At 36.9% G+C, this 17,798-nt stretch overlaps 1 protein-coding gene across 1 annotated transcript in view; it reads left to right on the forward strand.

Moving 5' to 3' along the window:
- The window catches only part of TMEM131 (transmembrane protein 131), a 92,704-nt gene that overhangs the window by 64,645 nt on the left and 10,261 nt on the right, over window positions 1-17,798 (forward strand). The window contains exons 20-32 of the mRNA XM_021546692.3: window positions 2,258-2,410; window positions 2,564-2,639; window positions 2,742-2,859; window positions 4,311-4,449; window positions 4,541-4,650; window positions 5,008-5,074; window positions 5,996-6,147; window positions 7,423-7,565; window positions 8,684-8,870; window positions 9,947-10,132; window positions 12,080-12,238; window positions 12,830-13,425; window positions 16,498-16,673. Coding sequence (XP_021402367.3) covers window positions 2,258-2,410; window positions 2,564-2,639; window positions 2,742-2,859; window positions 4,311-4,449; window positions 4,541-4,650; window positions 5,008-5,074; window positions 5,996-6,147; window positions 7,423-7,565; window positions 8,684-8,870; window positions 9,947-10,132; window positions 12,080-12,238; window positions 12,830-13,425; window positions 16,498-16,673 — 2,262 coding nt within the window. The remainder of the gene's footprint in view (window positions 1-2,257; window positions 2,411-2,563; window positions 2,640-2,741; window positions 2,860-4,310; window positions 4,450-4,540; window positions 4,651-5,007; window positions 5,075-5,995; window positions 6,148-7,422; window positions 7,566-8,683; window positions 8,871-9,946; window positions 10,133-12,079; window positions 12,239-12,829; window positions 13,426-16,497; window positions 16,674-17,798) is intronic.

Here is a 17,798-nt window from a genome sequence, read left to right on the forward strand (position 1 = left end):
TTGAGTTTGTTCCAGATGTAATGGTTAAAGAACTTCTCAGTATTTCATAGTAATGGGCCCACAGTCTTGTCAGCTTGATTTTTGGGGGGCCTGTGTTTAGTTTGTTTGTTGTTTGTGATTTTTTGCTTTGGTTTTGCAGAGTTTTTTTGGGGAGGGGGGGTTTGTTTGTTTTGTTTATTTCCTTTTACTTTGTTTCCTTTGTTTTGGCAGATACTGCTTCTTATAGCACCTGTGTTTCTCTTCCCTAGATTACTGTCATTTTTATCATCTTCATGCTTTTTCTAGGAATTATTGTTTCAGAGGATCTTTGGCCTCCCGAATTTTGTTTGGGAGTATAGATTCAGAATAATTACCACCTTTGACAAGATTATAGATTATTTACTGTGTTCAAGCCCCAAGCTTTTCAGGGCAGTCAGCTTCACTTACTACTTCAATTAGTTGATCACTTAGCTCTTTTTATATTTGGGAACATAAAACACTTGCTTTTACTTTTACTTTTCTTGGATTAATTTTGAACTAAACTTATGCTCACTGAATTCATGCTACTCTTAGATTTAGTTCTTCTGTAATGTCTCTATTACTTATGAAAATAAGCCTAAAATAGCATCAGTTCTTTTTGTTTCAGTGTTTGGTGGAGAAACTTTACAGCTACACCATCCAGGAATAACTAGGTGCTACTATTTTAGTAACACATGCTTTTCAGTTCATACTTAGGATGTAATTCTCCTGCAGCTGCCTGGTTCCCAGAGCTGTCTGTCTGTTAATAATTTTAGTGTATTTGTACTCAAGTGTGATTTCTGGTATTCTGTTAAAGGTTGTTGGCAATACACTGACTGTGTATAAAGGCCTTGTAAAGGTCAGTGTCTTGATTTAAACAAATCTTAGCTGTGTTGACTTCTGTTTCATAGTGTCATCTTTACCTCACAGTTTCACCTCTCAACTCTTCCCTGATCAAAGCTCATCTTTAAAGATCTCTATGCTAAATAGCATTGTTCTGTTTTTCTTACTACTGCTGAACAATTTTTTCTCTTGTCTGTTGTTCCATGTCTAAATGCTATGTAAAGGTCTTGTTCTAGACACTTAAACAAACCTGTATCTTGTCCAGATGACAGTTTGTTATTCATAGGAATCCACAGATGAAGCTCAGATGTACCTCCTAATTCAGTTTTACAGGACTGTACTGTTAAGGATTTATTTTTGTAGTTTCTTTCCCTCTGCAATTACTACTGTTGAGACTGTTGCAATATGTGACTGTTTCCTGAAGCCACAGGCAAATTTTGAACCTGCAAAAGACCTCTTCCATGTCTCCACTTAGAGAATTTTTTTTTGAAGTCTAAAGTATTGATTTAAGGGGAACAAGAAAAGTATGTTCATTAAAAGTTAGTCTTGGGTATTTATACTTGCTTGCACTGATTTTTTTACATAAATCTGAAGTCTCCCCACCAGTCCCGAGTTGCACTTTTCTTCTGGCTTTGTTTCTATTATTTGTTTCCTCTACACATATCAGGGTTGGGTGTTGAGGTAAGGTGTAAAACATGACCATAGAATCATTGATTTACAACTGAGACGGGGTAGAGCTTGAGCATTGTAAGGATTTTGATCATGACAATTAAACTACATTTTCTGTGCTTGAAAGGTGAAATAATGTTTGACTCGGAAAGGGAGGCAGGCTGTAAAGGTGTGGGGAAAAATCTTCCTGTTTTCTTCCTAAATGTAGTTTTGGTGTGTTGTGTCTTAATTTCATTTGGGAGCAGGAAGGATTGTTTTAAAAGCCCTCTGTCACCTGTAGTTTTTGTAATCATAGCTTCCCTTTACTCTTCCTTTCAGATTATTTCTAATTCTTACTGACTAATTACTATTTCTAATTACCAACAGTGATCTTTTACGAAACTACTGTTTTCCTTTTGTAAAAGGAGGCTCAACAAATTGAAGCTTTCTCTTGCCTTTCCTCTTCTAATATTTTTTATCATTATTTGATTAAAGAGAGCCATTGTCTGAGCCCTTCCAAGATACTTCAGGTGTTCTTAATTTTCTAAGAAGGGTGAACTCTGTTTGGAAGCAGATGGATGAAAAAATACAACTTCACAGAAACTTACTATCTTGAAATGTTGCAAATGGCATTTCTTTATGATAGCATAGTTAAAATCACAATTTAACATTTCAGCAGTGCTGTGGTCTTTGCCAGTCTGCATAAATAGATACACATGCTAGGGAAAAATGCATATCCTGCAGACCTTTTTCCTTTTATTTTCTTTAGGGGAAAGTAGTTCACCAGAGCTTGAACATTATGAACTCCTTTTCTCAGAAAGTGAAAATACAACACATACGGTCTCTGTCAGAAGACGTAAGGTTTTATTATAAAAGGCTAAGAAGTAATAAAGAAGATTTAGAGCCAGGAAAAAAATCAAAGGTTTGTTTATGTCTTATTTCTAAAAGTTTATAAGTTCTCTTTTCTATATAGCATATGGTAAGTTTCTGTGTTCAATATAAATCTTCCCTCTTTTTTCTTTGGTTGTTAGATTTATTGTGCTGTTTAATTGATTCTCTCTTACATGTTTTGCAGATTGCAAATATTTATTTTGATCCTGGTTTACAGTGTGGAGATCATTGTTATGTAGGATTGCCTTTTCTATCTAAATGTAAGTAAAGTTCAACTTTATAATTAAAACAATTTAAAATAAGTTTTCTCCTTAAGTAATGATTTTACTTGAAGATTTGTAAAAACACATTATTTCCAACAGCGGAATCTAAAGTTCAGCACAGCATAGCAATGCAAGAAGATGCATGGGATACTGACTGGGACTTGCATGAGAATTTATTCAAAGAATGGACAGAAATAAAAGAGAACTCAAGCCATAAGTAAGTATTTTATTTCTGTTGTTTGCTCAGGCCTTAAGTCAGTACTAATTCTGTGATATGTGTGCTCTTTTAGAATGCAAAGCTTCTTAATATTGCTGTGCCCTTTAAGAGAGGGGGTCAAGAAGGAATTACTTGGTCTTCTCTACAAAACCTTTAAAGAGAGCATTTTAAAAGTTTAAAAACAGTAATAATTTTCCTCAATTAAAGGAAACACTGAAAGTTTACTATTCACTGAGTTGCTGGAGTTCTTGAAAAGATTGTAACAGCAAGGCAGTCTCTACTCCACAAAAATGTCCAAAACCAGATTATACTGGTTGTTCAGTATCCCTGCTTAAACTGTTTTAAAATCGTATCCTCAATATCCCTTTTAAGATTTCATAAGGTTTTCTGTTATTACCATATCATGACGTTTACATTTCAGTGAATTACAACATTTTCTTGTATTTTATCTTGAGAAGATTAATGGTTGCTACTTAATATTTAGAAAAATTAAACTCTGTAGACTGCTACATACCTTTGAAATGTCTGCCTTCTCATACATAAAGTTGATTTAATCTCCAAGAGACACAAGTTAACATAAACAGCAAGTGTTCATCTTTTGTGTTGATAGCATCCAGATTACCCTTTCAAACAAAGTATGCAACTAAATACTTCCCCCCTTATCAGTTCTGTGTTATAATGGTGATATATTAACCCCTGAGAAAATCTGATTTAAACAGAATCCTCTATTTAGCTGCACAGTAACTTTCAAGAATGTTTTATATCCTGCACTAAGAGAACAGTAAAGGAGAATGCTACTAAAAATTAGTTCTGAATAAGGAGTAGTTCTAACTTGAATATACAATGCTTTAATATTATTTATTATAATATACTTTAAAGTATTGAATACTTCTGATGAGAGTTAAAGTTACCCAGCTGTCCAAAGGATCATTCAGGGAAAGGAGTGAGAACTTCTGAAAACAGAGAGGTTGTGACTTGGATGTTTGGAGTTTATCCAAAATATTTCTCTGGGTTTGAAGCCTAATATTTTGTCTGTTTTGCTGACTGGAGAGCTTAGTACTTTTAGTTTAGTTTCAATTCATGCTGGAGAGCTTGTGGGAGAAGGGGACCCAAATCTGTTGTGGAGGTTGTTTAATAGCAAAGAACTTAATTCACTGATGGAAGCAGTGGCTAGCACCAAGTATGACTTGTTCAGATTTGCTTGAGGTTTATTAGAGAGGTGTGCAGGCACACAGTCTAGAGTAGATGTACTGATTTACTGTACCTATGCAGGCAAAATACATTTTTTGGACTGTGGATACTAGATTGGATTTTTTCCTTTCCACTGTTTGTACCCTTGCAAATCTTCAAATAGATTTGCGGTTCTTTTCCTTACTGATCTGAATCTCAATGATATTCTCAACATTTGTTTATGCAAAATGTAAAAGTGAGATTTATAACTGTTTCTCCAGACTGAATGCTATATTTGAAGTGGACACAGATCTTCAGAAGGATGTTCAGTTGAAAATTACAGCAGAAATGTCTTGGCCTTCCATCCTTAGTTCACCACGCCACCTAAACTTCCCTCTTACCAACACAAACAGCTCATCAGTAAGTTATTTTAGTGATAGTTTAATTTAAAAAGATGTTTATAATTGCATTAATGGTAATGTAAACTTATAAAAAAATTCTTTCTGAATAGGAAGAAGAAATTTTTCTAGAAAATCCAGCTGATGCTCCTGTGTATGTTCAGTTTCTTCCAGTAGCTCTGTATTCTAACCCATCCACTTTTGTTGATAAGCTGTTAGAACGGTAAGTGTTGTTCTGGAAAGCTTGGGGTGTTCTCACTGGGCAGAGAAAATGCATTTTACAAGGAATGAATGCGTGGTATGGTAGCTGTGTTGGTAGTTTGTATTGGCCACCTTTAGAATTTGAATCATTAGGCCAGTTGAGAACTGAATCTATTGAAATTGGATACACATCTATGTTTACCTTTCTTCCTTAACTTGATGTACAACGGGGGGAAATAAGCAAAAATAAAATCAAATGATGCTTTCAGCTGCATATTGGGCTACCACAGATACTTGATTTGTGCTAAAATCCATAAATGCAAGTATGTCATTACCTTCCCAGATATATAAGAAAGAAAAAATTCCAATTTCATTTCAGGTTTAATTTGAGTAAACCAGCTAATTTCAATCAGAGGACTCTAGAGTTCCAGGTCTTCAGAAATTGTGTAAGTATTTCAATACATTCTTTGTAATTTTAAATTCATGTATTTTAATGTTTTAATAAGAGTTCAGTCATACATGTCTTCAAGTTCAGGCATTAGTATGGAAAATGTAATATAAATGTAATATCTGTTGGATATCAGGAAATTGGGAAAATAAATATTTCTTGAAATGTAACTTATAAAGTGTCACTTTTTCTATATGTCTACATTATAATACAACTGTGGAAGTTAGAGGAAAACTGCATTTTCTCATTCTCTTACTGGGATGATGATTTTCTTCAGCACAGTGGTTACTAGTTCTAAAACTAGCAAAGAATTGATTATTCCATTGCTTTGTTGGTTCTGTTAAGTGATTTGATTATTGTGGACTACTTTTAAGTGTGTGCATTTTCATATAGAGCATCCTAAGCACTTCCTTTTTTATCTGACTTTTCCCCTCCATTTGCAGTTTGTTTTAGATTACCATTTGGTGCTTATTCAATATCTCAAGACGAATGGCAAACTTGGCAAAATACACTTTAAGTAGTTCTTCTATTTTGTGTGCTTAACAGTGGAAAATTCTGAGGGGAAAAAATATTCCCTAATGGCTTGATACTAATTTAGTGTTCAAAAGTAATCAGATGTAAGAACTTCTGATCTCTTCCTTCCACTAGAACTTTATGAATCTACATGGGTGAAGTTTAGCTCAATTCTGTTTTGTTGTGTTGTTCTGCTTCTCCATTAACATAAGCAGTTTACTAATAAGTAGGGAAATTGTTACGCTACCAGAGTTTCTGGTTAAAAAAAAACCATAATATGTCATTGAGTAATATCCTTTTTTAGAGTAAGACCAATTTTCTAGCTAAAATAATTCAATTTCCATCAAATACATGTAAAAATGTCCTATTTTTTAAAGCCTTGTTTTGTTTGCCCCACCCTATTAAGGTCCAACCACTACTGACTGCTGTGGGACTTACAAAGGGCCTGTCTCGTCATTCCATTTTAAGTCTAATATTAAAACCTGGTGAGAGAAAGTCTGTCAAAGTAAAATTCACTCCAGTTCTTAATAAAACTGTTTCATCGTTGATTGTTATCAGGTAAGAGATATTTCTGAAATAAGTGTGAGTTTTTCTCTGTTTTTCTATTTATATATAAGATCATACTTGAAATCAGCTATCAAGAAGCTATTGCTTTTACAAGAATAATAGTAGAATCCTATGTGTCTGAAAGATTTAATGTAATTGTGACATGTCTTAGAGTATGTTAACTGTATTCAGTATATATTCAGTAGTATAAATGTGTAAGCCACTGTTATACTTACCACAGAATCACAGAAGGGCTTGGTTTGGAAGGGACCTTGAAAAGTCATTAATCCAACCCCCCTGCAATACCAGAGACATCTTCAGGTTTCTCAAAGCTCTGTCAAACCTGATCTTGAATGTTTCCAGGGATGGAGCATCTACAACCTCTCTGGGCAATTTGTTCCAGTGTTTCAGTACCCTCATGGTAATTTTTTTTCCCCCTGTATCTAGTGTGAATCTACCTTGTTTTAGTTTTAAAACCTTCACTCCTTCCCTGTCACTACAGGGCCTATTAAAAAGTTTGTCCCCATCTTTCTTACATGCTCCCTTTAAGTACTGGAGCTCCTGTATGGTCACCAGGAAACTTTCTCTTCTCCAGGGTCAATAATACAAATTCTGTCAGCTTCTCCTCATAGCAGAGGTGCTCCATACCTCTGATCATCTTGGTGCCTCTTGTCTGGACTTGTTCCAACAGGTCTGTGTCCTTCCTGTGCTGGGACCCCAGAGCTGGACACAGCACTGCAGGTGGGGTCTCACCAGAGCAGAGCAGAGGGGCAGAATCCCCTCCCTGGCCCTGCTGGCCACACTGCTTTGGCTGCAGCCCAGGCTATGCTTGGCTTTCTGGGCTGTGAGTGCACATTGCTGGGTCATGTCCAGCCTCTCACCCACCAATACATGGAGACTTGATTTCTGAAATACATTCTACACTGTCGTGAAAGAAGGGTCTCTGGTTAGAGATGCCCTTTGCAAGATAAAACTACAAGTTCAGTCTTTCTAGGAAAGAGCACTGAGTTCACTTTTTTGTCAGGTGTGATGCCTTAGTAAGAGGTAAGAGATTTTAACTAGTATTTCACTGGGGTTTGTGTTTGTATGTTATGTTGTGCTTTCTTAGGGCTTTGTCTTGCAAACAGTACGTTTAGGACCCCTGTTGTTTACTTCCATGATGTGGGAAATTAGCTGTGGAGCAGCTATTTGAACAGGATATTTGTTCTTCAGATTTGGCATACAGACATATAGTCTATGGAGAAGCTTTTATGAATGTTTCCTCTCACCCATTTTTTTTTTCCACAGAAATAATTTGACTGTAGTAGATGCCATAATGGTACAAGGACAAGGAACAACTGAGAGCTTGAAGGTTGCAGGCAAACCTCCTGGTCCAGGAAGTTCTTTACGCTTTAAAATCACAGAAGCATTATTAAAAGACTGTTCAGAAAGTGAGTACTTCTTGAGCTAATATGCTGAACAGAAAAGAAGTCATATTTTATGTGTAAAACTTGACATGTGTGGAAATATTTTTCCCCTCTTCTAGTGACCCAGATATTCAACTCCTTTAAATACATTAAAATTGCCACTTTATTTAGGCAGAATAAAAAATACATTATGGTTTTTGTTTTAAAATGAGAACTAGGAAATAAAACAGAAGCTCTTTGTCCACTTAAATTAAAGACAGAGGAGGTAAAGATCTTGGCATATTTACTCGCAAAATCTATAGTTGCTAAATTTAATACAAATTGGATCATGAACGTAACTTCCTATGTACTTTGCTTCACACCTTCATAATCTTTAAGCACACAACAACTGGGGGACAAAGGTTGGGCAGGTTCCTTGATGAAAATTAAATCTCAACCAGATTCTACTCTGAGATCATAGGGAGGTTTTCTGCTCTGTGGCCTCAGGCTTGCTTCTGAGAGGAGAGCTAAGAGTACCTATATTACCTAAGAAACTGGTAAAAGAGTTTTAGTTGTATCTAGTATGAAAATCTGCTTTGCTACCTTGCAGTTTTCTACACATTTGTAAGTTCCACGTTAATTATTATCTGAGATTATTCTACTTTTTGTGAGGGGTGAGTAAGAAAACTTGAAGTAAAGCTTAGTCATTGCCTTTTACCTGTTTTGGTTAGAGATTTTTTTTGCTAATAAGATATATGTAGTTAAGCCATGTATTTTTATTTTTAAGGCACACAAAAAAAAGCAATGAAAAAACCACTTTTAATTCTTCTTTTGCTGGGACTGTTCACAGCATACCACATTAGGCAGTACAGCAAAGAACTTTGCAGCCTAGGTGATTTCTTTGTGGGGCAGCAGTGCTGTCAGAGGTTAGGGGGTTTGTGTTTTTTCTGTGATGAGTTAAAGGGCTCTGGGATTGTACTGGTGCCCTACCTTGACAGTGATGGGAATCTGGCTGCAGAGATATGTTTCTACAAGTTCATTTCCATGGACCTTGCTAGTCTCCCTTCTGCTGTAATACTGACAGAACTCTATTCTGCTATAAAATACTGATCTAGTGAAGGATATCTGCTTAGCATATCACTAACCACTGCTTTTGTTTCTAGAAATGAAATATAAAGAACCGAATTTCACACTCAGAAGAACGTTTAAAGTGGAAAATACAGGGCAGCTTCAGATTAATGTGAAAACGATGGAAATCAGTGGCTACACATGTGAAGGATATGGATTTAAAGTAGTTAACTGTCAGGAATTTGCACTAAGTGCCAATGCCTCTAAAGACATTGTCGTATTGTAAGTGTTTTTTTCTTACATCTAAATGGAGGATTACATTTGGAATTTTAATTTTGTTTCAGGGGAAAACTCTCTTGGTTAAATTCTGAAGGCTTTTTTCTGAAGTTTTGAGTGTATAGGGGTTTTGTACAGTGTTATACAACTATGACATTTTTCTCTCTTCTTGCAAACACTGTTTGACTTTTCATTATACCATGGTTTTGTGACTGACTGTAGTATTACATCTATTACTGTCCAGTAAGTATAACTTGCTGTGTTGGAATAGTGTTACTATATGGGATTATATAAATTTCCCTCATTTAGCTTGTGCATACACATGGGACCTAGACCTACATAGGGTTTTGGTGCATTGCAGTATGTGGAAGAGAGCCTTCAGTCCAAGGATTTTTATTGTAATGCACAGTATTTTAGTCTTGAATATTTTTTCTCTTGCCTTAATGGCAATGATTGTGTAGTTCTGTCATTTTTATTGTAAAAAAATTTCTGCACCAAAACCTGATCTTTTAACAGTGCTTTGTTGTAAAGTTAACTATTCAGAAAATGGTATCTGAAAAGTTCAGAAGTTGCTTCTGGTCTGCAAGTGGATGTGTGAAATATTTGCTGCAGTAAAATTGTGCAGAAATACTAGTGAAATACTATCTTAGTTTGTGATGAGACTGTGACATAGTGGTAATGTTTTTGAAAAGTCAGGTTTGTGACTGAAAGGTGAAGTGTTTAAGAAATTTATAGCTCACACAGTAGTTGGTCCCATTACTTACTTGGACCTGCTGTTACATTTTTACTGCAGTCATAGCTTTTATTAACAGGAGTGGTAAAACATTATTTTCAGGTATTATAACTTCACATGGTTATTCAGGAGTAATCTAGAATCAGATGTGTTAAGCATATGTGTTAATAAACACAGTAAAACACATCTTGAAATATTGGAAAGATAACACAAGTATTTTTAGGCTGTGTAGTAATTGATGGAGTTGAATTACAGGTTTTGTAATTTTTAATTTATGAGTTATAAAAATTGCCTCAAACTTTTGTGCTGTTCATATGAAAAGTTCTGTTGTGCTTTATGTTGTTTCCAGGTTTACACCAGATTTCACTGCTTCCAGAGTTATACGTGAATTAAAATTCATCACTGCGGGAGGCTCTGAATTTGTATTTATCTTGAATGCATCGCTTCCATATCACATGTTGGCAACATGTGCTGAAGCACTGCCCAGGCCCAACTGGGAACTGGCACTGTACATAATCATCTCAGGAATAATGAGGTTGTGTGTGTGTTTGTTCTTCCTGCTGTACAGGCATGAGCTGCCACTGCTCAAATATGGGTTACACAGAAACACACAGGGATTCAGCACATGCTCTAATTGTTGTACAATAAAATAGGCTAAAAGGAGTTGAAATCAATAAATACTCCTATAGATTGTGAACTGTTTAAGGTAAAGGAGTACTGACTTTATGCTCAAACCAAGGAGAAATTAATACACTTCTTGCTTGAACCTATTTGCTTAAGTGAGATACATACTCCTGTTAGCCCTGACATAATCTGCCAGTGTTTTGATAAATAAGCCAAACTTGAAACATATTAGGTATTAAAGCACTGATAGCAGTGAATTCCTGTAGAAATGTAAGCATCCTTCTGGAGTATTGTGCTTCAGAGAGATATAAGGCAGTGTCTGTAATGAGCTTAGCAGATGCTTTGGATGAATTTAACTTTGCTGCCACTTGTAATGTGACAGACAACTGGTGATACTAATAATGGGATTTCTGAGAACCTGAAGGACATTGTTTGCAATACTGCACACTCACAGGTTATGTAGTAGGATATTAATGCACATTTTCCCTCAGCAGACAGATATGTGTTAATTATACCTTCTCGAATTGTGAGTTGAAAATGCCACCATTTTCATAGTCTAACCTGTACCTGTCTTTATTTGAAATGAAGAGTTATAAACCCTATGTCCCTGCTCACATCTTGGATGTGAGACACTTTACCCCACTGCTTTTGTGCAGAGAAAACCCTAGCATGGAAACTTAACAGTATGAGGTTTTATTTATCAGTAGCAACAAATGCTGTTTCTAAGCTTATATCTTAGTGTGAAATGTATTGGTGCTTTAGATGCCTGTGAAGAAAAAGTGGTCTTTCTGTGTGCTGCAAATCCAAAGCATTGTCATATACAAGTCATATTCCAGTTTCCCCCCCCACCGCCCCAGTAAGTTACTGGCTCTTCCATTTTGCAAATGTTCACTTAGGCTCTCTTTCATTGTAGGGTTTAACAAAAGCAATAGAGAAGATAAAGTTACAGCCCACTTAATTTTCTTTTTTGACTCTTCAGCACTTTCCTAAGTAATGCAGTGTTTAGTGAGGAAATGGCATTTTCCAAAGTAAGAGGAAAATTTCTGTTACTTAGGAAATTTTGTGTCGCCACTAACACTGCATTACTTAAAAGTGCTGAGTGAGTACTTACATGGTTTTTTTCTATATAGGTGCTAGAAATGTATAGGCTGAGGTTGGTTTTAATTCTTTGACAAAGTAATGTTTGTCAGTTCATAAGTAGTTTGTAGTAATAGTTTGCTTGGATAATTTTATATGTGCTGTATTTGTTAATTAGACTCTACAAAGAATAGAGAATACTAATCCCTTCCCTTACTATGTCTTTTTCAAATCCTTGCACAAAAATCCGTAGCAGCAAACTACAGAAAAGTCCTAATAAGATTCCTGTGCATAAACTGCCTTTAACTTTTAGGATGCCATCATGTATGTGTTTGCTAGTTGCCACTAAAATAACTCTTCCGTGTCACTGCAAAGCTATCCTTAATTTCTAGGAATGAAAACTAGGAGTTTGTACAGTCTATGTTTTTTAATTTGATAACATGATGTTTATTTTTGCCTTTCCTGAATCTCTTTGCTTTGAATAGTTACATGCTTGTGGCTCCAGGTTTTAAAGTCCAACTTCTTTTCTTTTGGATTAATACACTTGGCAACTGCATGTCAGGCTTGCATCTAGCTCCCATTCTGAATACTGGTGATGTGGTTATCATGCCTGTCTTGTGTATGTTAAGTTTCTATCAGACAAAATTGTGATTTGGATGCAATTTTTAGTATTTTCAGTACAGGATACAAACTTTTTTGTCCTGTGTGATTAGAGTAATTGATTTTTAAATGCTCAAAACTAAGGAATAAATCCTTAGATGATTACCTTTCTTCTCTGCAGTGTACTCTTTCTCTTGGTAATTGGAGCAGCCTATCTAGAAGCTCAAGGAATTTGGGAGCCATTTAGAAGACGCTTGTCCTTTGAGGCCTCAAATCCTCCCTTTGATATGGGAAGACCACTTGATCTCAGGAGAATAGTTGGAATTTCATCTGACGGAAAGTAAGTAAATGTTTGGGCTTCTTGTGGTACTTTTGCCATTTATTTCTTTACTTCTTTAGTTATCAGATCAGTTAGAAAGTAATCCTGCTCTGTAGAACAGGTGAATGAATAAAGATATCCCCACAATTGCTTGCAAAAAGATGGCTTAGATGAAAAGATGAACTTTGTGATTGTGAGGAGTAGTCTTCTTTTGGGGGAAAAAAAAAAAAAGGAAAGACAGAAATCCACCAAAAACCAAACCTTACCAAGTTTTCTGTTAATGTTCTCAAAAATGAAATGTATAGACTGCAAAAAATTGCAGGCCAGAACTTCCTACCTTAGGTGTCTTTAAGTTAAGGTTGTCTCCTTTCAGTGTTCTCTCCATCATATATATCAACAGTCATTTTACTGTGTTTTTGTTCCTGTGTACAGCAGGCAAGTGAACAGAAAACGGTAAAGGCTACTGACTTACCAAACCAGTTTTAGGCATTTTTGCTGGTTGTATGCCAAGAATAATATAGTTTAAGGCTTCTTTTAGATATAATGATTCTCTTTTTCTGGTGAAGAATGGAAACATTGCAAAGTATGTTTAAACATGTGTTACTCTTGCAGCTTGAATACACTTGGATCAGATTCTAATCACAGTTCGTCCAGAGGAATTTATGGAGCAGGCAGTTCATCTTCACGATCCAGTGCAGGGAATCATAAGCAATGCAATGCAACAGCACACATTCACAGCAATAGAAATGCACCTGATGTTGAAAACATCAAATCCAAAAACAGTTCAAGTATACCTAACAGGACTTCAGCACAAGCAGCTTCCATGCAGTCAGTAAACAGAACGGGCCCCTTTACCTTGGATTCAGGTGCCACAGCTCAGACTCATGCCGCAGGCAAAAGAGCCAAGGGGACGAGGCAGAACCAGCAGCTGATGCAGCAGCAGGCACCAGCTTTGGCAGAGCAGCCCCTCCAGCAACCCCCAGCATCCGGGCCCCAGCAGCAAGAGCAGCAGACTGAAAGTGCTTTGCCACAGCTCCCGCTTCTCAGCCCACCTCACGGCGAATGTGCCAGCAGCAGAAGGCACAGCTCGGAGGATTCAGATCTCACTGGACTCATAGAAACTATGGAAAAAGACTTTGACCACCCAGAATCCCCTTCCCCTGATGTGTTTACAGAACAGCCCCCATCTCCACTAGCAAAAAACAAAGGTAATACAATTCTGTTTTAACTGTAAAGGTCATGTTTTCGTAGTGTGGAAAGGGAGTGCTTTTCGGTGGTTCCCTGCCTGTGCTGTGTGCCCATGTCTTGAACACTTTTGTGACCTTATGGCAGTGATGTTCGCTGTGCAGTGTGAACTTGTCACTCTTCCTTTAAAAATGGTGGCATGTTTTGATGAAACCAGGTGTGGATATCTAGACACCTGATTCTTTGAAAAAGAAAAATGCTTTTTGTTGTTACTCCTTCGCCTTTGGATTGGCATCTGTCCCTCCCACCTCCATCATTTGGTGTTGGGGCTCAGGGTTGAGGAAGGGAAAAGGAAGTTGTCCTAGTGTGTTGTGGAAAGGGAGGAGGGGAAGAGAAGGAGAGATGGGTAAATAGCCCCTGTAGTATTGTTTGGGAATGGAATTCTTCATGCCCAGACTTGCAGCTGTAGAAAATCCTTAATGTCAGGTGGTCAGCAAATTAATATAAGGCACCTGTGTCTATACATTACATTCATTTTTGGATGAGGCTAGAGTTGAGTTGGACTTGTTTATCCATTTTTCCAGTTGTGTAGTGCTTAAAATAATGAATTGAATTTCATACGTTAGATATGTTTAGACTTTTGAAATTATGTCAGTTATTGCCTTCCTATGAACACTTCTTGAAGTAGGATTTCTAATTATATAATTTTTGTGTTAGAAATTTCTATTGCATCCCAGAGTTATGATTATTTAGTGTTAATATATTTAGTTCTAAACAGTTTTTCACTTTTTGCTACCAACACTTGTACAAAAATGGCACTAATACTGTGTTGCTTATTAGAGATAAAGTTAAGAAAATGAATAATGGGAAGGCATATAAACACTGCAATATCTGTAAGATTATGCCTCACCAAAGACAAAGGCATTGCTCTGTTAGGTAGTAATGACTAGAAAGTTCTTAATTAGTTCAGAGCGGACGTTAGGATGTGTTTGGCCTTTCAAAGTCGAGAGTGGAGACTCTGAAGTGGTGAGAGGTTTTGCTGTCTCATTGAAATATACTACTCTGTTTCTGGGCTGTTATGTTTTTAGTTTTCACAGTGGGAGGTAGTTAGGAGAATTAAGAGAACTGCCATTGATTTGTCAGTTTTCATTCCATAAAGGCTAAATAGGACTCCAGAAGGTGATTGATGGTAGGGAGGTTTCATGGATAGTGTCCATAATGGCAAACAGTGCAGTGTTGGAGCTCTGGAAAGCAAAGTGCCTGGTAGTGAGGATGCAACATTCTCATGGGTAACTTATGAGCATACATGGATGTGCAGTGGACTGATCCAGCCCATGTACTGAATGCCTGAAAGCACTTTGGAGTGCATCTTCCATTTCTAGCTCCCCCTAAGAAGGAAGCAGCTCTTGCACTTGAGAGCTTTTTGTGATGCAGCTGCATGCAGTATGTGGACATCACCAAGTTTGATTTCAAAAGCATATTTCCACTCCAGATAATGTAGCGTGCCCATTTCCATTTGTCCTCCTTAAAATGTAAAAATGTAAAACCATAGGGAAAGTTCCATAATCTATCTGCACCTACATACACACATGGGTATTTGTCTTTAGATAAGTATTTAGAGCTAATCACAAACTTTTGCAGAAGCAGCAGCTTCTGGACTAAAACTGTCTGTCATAAGACCCTGTGCAGAATTGCTGTCTTATATAGTCTTCTGTTTCAGCTTCCTAATACTTGGATCCTAGCAGACTGCAGTGGAGGCTGTGTAGATTTTTGTTAAACAGCTGCTTTATGTTATATTTTAATATCATGATAGCATTTTACATCGATTTTCTAATTATGAACATTCAACTGTTTAGCAATGCTGAATGTAGACTATATTTCAAGCAGATTTTGGAATGAGGCCTTCTGAGGCCCAGCCAAAATGCCCCCAGTATGCTGGAACCTTGAAAAAATGCTCATAGGAAGATCTACTTGTATTTACTTACCTATTTGCATTCACGCTAAAAAGAATATTTTCATCTCCAATACTTTTGTTGTCCTAGATACTGAAAACACTTACACTTATGTCTTAAAAAACAACATTTGAAGGCACTGATATGTATCTGGTATTTGCCAAAATACTGAGGGTGAATTTCTGGTTTGGTACAAACTTTACCATTTTGCCAAATGAAATACAGCAGCTGTCATGGTGCTTCCAGTCTCAATTCCAACTTGAGCTAGTACAAATTCCAGAAGAGGCAGACTCCAGTTATTCTGCACAGGTTACTTGAGTCTTTATCTGAGAGAACAATTAAATCCATCCAGGAGGTTGTATGCAGGCACTGTGTGGCTCATAAATGAGTGTGCTTATTTTGAAGACCAATATCTTAGAAGGAGCCTATGACTAAAGGCATATACTACAGCTAGTAAGACATAAGACTGTTGTGAAAGCTCAAATCCTATGAGAGTACAGCAGCAGGCAATGGTAGTCTCATGAAGACTGCACACACACATGCACAGTTGCTTTGTATCGAGAATAGTCCACTCTGAAGGAATAAAGTATGTCAGGAGGAGAAAATATACTTGGGTGTGAGACTTTGAGGTTTTGGTAATTTCAGTTTTTTACCTCTTTGCTAGACAAATACTGTTAGTGATTTTTCTCATCCACATTGGTCTTATTTTGTTTTGTATTTTGTTGGGGTTTTTTTCAGCTGACAAGCATTGTGATCGTTTCTGTTCTTCATTTGTTTGGACGATAGAGCTTTTGCCATCCTCAGAAATTTATGTTGAAATGTAATGTTACGTGGTTAGACTGTCAAATTGGAGTCTATGCTGTTTAAAAGGAATGCCAGGAGCAGAGCAGAAAGGAATTATAGGTAACCAGGTGCCCGCATCCACAGAGAAGCAGTGGGGACACAGCTCAGGAACTTAAATGTGGTGGTCATTAGGGTTCTTCTTTTGCTCATGTTTGGTGCAAAGGGGAAAAAGTAGTTGGTGTGTCATAACAGACAACAAATTTCAGAGGCTTAATCACATGGGGTAGCCTCTGAAATGAAGGAAACTCACCTGTCTCTTAGCACTGCTGCTGAGCATCTGAAGCATCCTTACCTTTCTAGGAAAAGGGAAAACGATTCAGCGCAAGACTAAGCCACAGAAGAAGCGGGAAGAAAAGGACAGAAGAGGGAAAGGAAAGCAACAGGAGGATGAGCTGAAGGATTCCTTGGCAGATGATGACAGTTCTTCAACCACAACAGAAACCTCCAACCCAGATACAGAACCACTTCTCAAAGAGGTAAGGCACTGCTGAGAAAAGGAGGCCCTTGTGTGGCTGTGTGTCACCTGTTGGAGTAGGAACACAGTCTCTCTGTCCCCTACACCATCCTCATATAATACATAATAAAGGAAGAATGTTAATTAAAAAGCACCTGTCCTGATTCCTGCCTTTACTCTATCAAATCTGCACCTCTGAGTGTGAACATGCTTGAGCCCTGTAGTTTCAGGACTAAAAATGCCCAGGTGACTGTGACTTGAATTAGCCAGCAGCTGTCAGCAGCAGTGTGGTAATTATCTCCTGGCCTGCTCTATTTGCAGAATAAATGCCAAAGTGTGGATGTTAATTTCATTCAGTAATTAAGGTGCATGCTAAATCATGACTTCTGGTAGTTTGAAGGCTCAGATCAATGGTGGTAACTTGTCAGCATGTAGCTAGCTTAATTACCTTATACAAGGCTTAAGTTAAATTAAGTTAAGCCTTTACTTAACTTATTCAGCTCACATGCTCCAAGGTAATAAAACTAATTTCTACAATTTGTGTAGTGATTGGATTGTCATAAATATTTTGTCCTAAAGCAAACTCTGACAAACAAAAGAGAGGTAATACCAAATGGAAGAAAACTAATCCTAAACTTTGATATCTTAAATTTGAACTTTATGAAAGACGGGGATTATGGCTGTGGGAAAAAAGAAATCCATGGGATATATTTTAAAGGTTACAGTTTAGTAAGTTGTCATTTGAAAGTTACTGTTATTTTTTTCAGGATGGCTATTTCAGGAGAATATACTTGTATTTAGAAAGTCTTAGAAGTGTGGCTAAAGAAAATAATAAATTGAATGGTGAAGTTGCTCATATTATTTGCTTTGTTGAAGAGTCTATTTTAGGTGGCCTGGACAGCATGCAGCAGTAAAGATCTCAATACAGAACTAGCATCATATTAAATAGACTCGGAGGTTGTGGCCAGAAGAGATGTGTATTTGCAAATAACAGATTTGCTGGAAGCTCATACATTTTTTTATTTTCATTTCTGCTTCTCTAAATAGAAATATTTAACTCATTAAGTCATGAAAAAAGACCTTCAGTACTGCAAAAATGCTCATGTTTTCCAACAGCATTCTTTCCTCTGCCCTCTTTTTTCACATG

The sequence above is a fragment of the Lonchura striata genome, chromosome 2 (genome assembly GCF_046129695.1).
Source record: "Lonchura striata isolate bLonStr1 chromosome 2, bLonStr1.mat, whole genome shotgun sequence".
Taxonomy (NCBI): Eukaryota; Metazoa; Chordata; class Aves; order Passeriformes; family Estrildidae; genus Lonchura; species Lonchura striata.